Source organism: Rhagoletis pomonella, unplaced genomic scaffold, assembly GCF_013731165.1.
Source record: "Rhagoletis pomonella isolate Grant_MI unplaced genomic scaffold, Rhpom_1.0 Rhpom_scaffold_12826, whole genome shotgun sequence".
In the NCBI taxonomy this organism is placed as follows: Eukaryota; Metazoa; Arthropoda; class Insecta; order Diptera; family Tephritidae; genus Rhagoletis; species Rhagoletis pomonella.
The window spans coordinates 1-4,506 of NW_023471351.1; the positions used below are offsets into that span (position 1 = coordinate 1).

Genomic DNA, 4,506 nt, shown 5'->3' on the forward strand with positions numbered 1-4,506 from the left:
AATTCAAAAAGTCCCTACGGAATCACAACCTATAACAACAACTGATGAAAAATCGACGGTAGTACTCAACGAAAGTATCGAGACCAACAAAGTAGAGGCCGGACCAGTTTACCTTGAAAATTTTCCGCCAAAAGCAATAAAGGAAAAGAATTTTACGGAATCAGAAAATACGCAAAGCTACGAAGTAGAGCTAGTACCAGTAAATCATAACAATTTTCAAGAGGACTCTATGAAATCGGAGCCAATGGGAATGGTCGCAATAAAGCAAGAGTGTGATATCGTCAATGAAGAACTTTCGTCAGATAAAATCTTTCAAATACCCAAAGAGATTATTGAGGAAATTTCCACAGAAATAAGTCCATCAAATACTTGCGAAGTAGAAACAATTCCAAACGTATCGACAAAAATAGTCGCGCAGGAAGTTGCAACGGAATCAACAGCCCCGCGAGAAATTCTTCAAAATATTCTCTCGGAATCACAGACACCGCAGGCCGATGAACAAGCGTCAGAGTCATTGACGTCTGCAAATGTGACAGTCGTCAGTATGGAACTCCCGCCGAAACCAAGCGTCGAAGAGGGCTTCACGGAAATTAAATCTCTATTTAGTGAGGATTCAGATCTGGTGCCGTCCGTCAATATGGACACACCGCGCAAAACCGTAATTGAAAAATTGTTTAATAAATCAGAGCTACCGGGGATAGTCGAAATAGAACCAGTGCCAGCCACTAATTCCGCAAAACTTCCAAAACCTATCACCGAAATGATATCCCTAGAGAAAAGCCTAACATCGTCAACTGGAGTAGAGCCAGTGCCACTCGCTGAGGTGCGCATACTGTCCGACCCAAACCTTCATCAGCCTCCTGTGGAAAAAGAACTATCGCCGACAGATGAAGAGGCGCCAGTTCCAGCCAATTCAGATATGCCGTCAGGTTCACTAATTCCCTTGGAATCCACACCAATTCAAAATAACGAAGGAGACACCGTATCGGACGTTGAAGCGCACACAAAGTCAGATAACATATTCCAAAAGACTCGCACACAACTGGAATTACCTCAACCTATCGAACCAACTCAAGACAAAATTATTCAAGAGATCCTGAAGGAACCAAAGCCAGTGCCAGTCATCAATGACGACATATCTACAGATAAAGTCCTTCAGGTTAATTCGAAGAACTCAGAACCACACCACACCGTCGAAGAGGATACAATGTCCGAGATTAGTGCAGAAATAAAGTCATCGAAATCCACACAAAGTAAATACATGGAAACAGAACGTTCACGGACAGACGATGAAAAACCGAGCCCAGTCGTCGAAGAAAAATTACAGTCAGATAAAAACCCCACTGAAATGGAAGAGGATTTATATATCAGTGAAAAAAAAACACCTCAACCAATAATTCATAAAATTCTCACGGAGCCAAAACCAACCCTACCAGTGAAGCCAGTGTCTGACATCAGTGCAGAAATACTGACCAAAAAAATTGCTCAGGAAGCGCTCTCAGTATCAACACCTCCGCAGGTCAACGAAGGAGAAGCAATGCCTGTAGTCGCTGCAGAAATACTTGGAACCGCCGAACAGATTGTTACGGAATTGGAACCGTTGCAGATCGATGAAAAAGAGCCAGTACCACTGATACATGAAGACTTGCCGTTTGATAAAATTTCTCAAGAGAACTTCATGAAATCGAAGCCAATGGAAACAGTTGAACTGATTTCAGTGCGAGAGATCAATGAGGAAACACAGTCTGTCACCAATCAAATCATTTCCATGAGATCAGAATGTACACTGACAGACGAAGGACACGCGCCGCCAATCGTCATGGAATCAAATCTACCACAGACTGTTGAAGTAGAAGCAACGCCGATCGTCCCTATGGGCAAGTCGCCAAGATCAATCGTTCAAGAAGTTGGAACGGAGTCAACACCATCTCAGACAGACAAAGTAGAGCCAGTTTCAGCCGCCGATGCGGACTTAAATTCATACAATATACTTCAAAATCTTCCAACGGAATCATTACCACCACCTATCGACAAACAAATGTCAAAGCTATTCCCCAATGCAGAAGTTGAGTCAGAAACACACCTGAAACCAAACACAATGCTATCCGCGGAAGTGGACACGGTGGCAGTCGTCCCTGCTGAATTGCCGATAGAAACAGGCGCTCAAGAGATTCTCACGGAAATGAAACCTGTACCTAGTGGCGAAGCAGATCAAGTGCAATTCTACAATGTCAAAACACCACCAAAAACAATAATTCAAGAAACTTGTACTGAATCAGAGCCGCCACGGAGAGATGATATAGAGAAAGAGCCAGTCAATAATTTAGAAGTACCACCAAACCCGATTGCTCAAGAGATACTGAGCGAAGGAAAACTATTCTATGCCTCACTCCCTGAGTCGAGCATACAGTCCGAACCAAGCATTCAAGAGCTTCCTGCTCAACCCGAACTATGGCATACAAACGAAGTAGAGCCGCTTCCAGTAGTTATTGAGGGAATGCCATCGAACACAATTATTCAAGAGATATCCGGGGAATCCGAAACATTGAATATTGATGAATTAGACTTAGGGAAAATTATCAATTCAGACATGGCGTCAGATCCACTTGTTGATTCAAAATCTGCACCAATGCAGAACAATGAAGAAGATACCGTATCGGCCGTGGATTTGCTTTCAAATGCAGATTCCATGCGCCGAGCAATTCGCTCGCAAGTGGAACTACCTCCACCTATCAACCCAGCGCAAGAGTCTCTCGTCGATGAGTGCGAACCCCCTAAGGAAATTATTCAAGAGATCCCTAAAGAATCAAAACCCTGTAAAGTCCTACATCTGAATTCTTCGAAAGCAGAATCACACCAGACCCTCGAAATGGGCACAGAGCCAGACATCAGCGCAGAAATAAAATCAGAAATATCTACTCAAAATAGTGCCAGGGAAACAGAACGTCCACAGACGTACGATGAAGAACCAGACACAGTTGGCCCAGAGGAGTTAGAGTCCGAAAAAAGCCTTCAAATTCCAGTCAATGAAATAAAGGAGTTTTTGGACATAATTGCAAAAATGCCGCCTAATGCAATTATTCACCAGATTTCCACGGAAGAAAAGCCACCGCCCATTAACGAAGTAAAACCAATATCGCTAGTTCACAAAGTTTCAATGGAGTCTAAACCACCGCTGGCCGATGAACGAGTATCCGTTTCAGTTAACAAAGCGGAAGTAGCGTCATCTCCAGACATTCCAAAAATTTCCCCGGAATCAGAAATAGCCTCTGCTGACGAAGTGGAGGTTCTGTCCGACATCAGTATAGAAATAATGTCTAAAACAATTGCTCAAGAGGTTGCGTTGGCATCAACACCGCAAATCAAAGAAGTGGGCGCAGTGCTTATCGACGCAGAAAACCCCCTAAACACAGTCCTGGAAGAAATTTCTTCGGAATCAGGACCGATGAAGATCGGTGAAGTTGAGCCAGTACCAGTTGTCGATGAAAACGTCGATGAACGCATGGACACGGTTGAAGTGAAACCAGCTCAGGGGATCAGTGAGGAAATGACGTCAGATAAAATCTTTCATATTCCAACGCCTAAAATAAATTCGATTTTGCAAAGCAACGCAGAAATACCCCCAATACAAAATATTGAAAAGACTCCCACGGAATCAAAGCCACCACAACTCACCAAAGAAGAAACCACTCTGATTATCCTTACGGACGAAATGCTAAAATCAGTCATTCAAGAGTTTCCAACAGAGTTAAAAGCCTCACAGGCCGACAAAGAAGAGTTAGTGCCAGCCAACAAACAAGAAACTCCTTTATCTCCAGCCATTCATGAGAATACCCCGGAATCAGAAACAGTCCCTGCCGCCGAAGAGAAACCATTGCCTGCCGTCAGTACAGACATACTATCAAAAACAATTGCTCAAGAAGTTTCCAGTACTAGTGCTCCAGTTCCTGTCGTTGAAATTAAGTCAGTGTCCGACGTCAGTAAAGAAATACTGTCAGAAACAATTATTCAAGAAGTTGCCCCAGAATTAATACCGCCGTTGATCAACGAAGTGGTATCAATGGCTGTTTTCGCTGATGAAATGTTGCCAAATAAATCCACAGAAAAGATTTTAACGGAATCATTACAGTTGCGTATTGACACAGTGGAACCCTTAGCACTAATCTCTGACTCCATGAAGTCGGAGCCGATAGAGACGCTACCACATACCGGAGAAATAGAAACAGGGCCAGTCGTCCCTATCGACGAATCGCCCAAAGCATTGGTTCGAGAAATTACAAAGGAGTCAAAACCATCACAGACCGGCAACGTAGAACCAGAGCATTCACAGACAGACATGCGCGCGGCAGAACATCTCGCCAACGCAGAAGTTGAGACAGAAACACAGGCACAAGAGATTGTGATGAAATCAAAAGCAGTGCTAACCACGCAATCGGACACGGTGTCAGTGGTCACTGCCGAATTAGCGATAGAAACTGGTGGCCAAGAGGTTCTCGCGGAAGTTAA

The 4,506-nt window shown here is 43.8% G+C and overlaps 1 protein-coding gene across 1 annotated transcript; it reads left to right on the forward strand.

Moving 5' to 3' along the window:
• Positions 1-8: 8 nt before the first annotated feature.
• On the forward strand, positions 9-4,489 carry LOC118756902 (titin homolog; the record flags this gene model as incomplete). The annotated part of the gene is made up of 1 exon (XM_036491640.1): positions 9-4,489. A coding segment is annotated over exon 1 (4,260 nt), but the record flags the coding sequence as incomplete, so codon positions are not given.
• Positions 4,490-4,506: the final 17 nt, after the last annotated feature.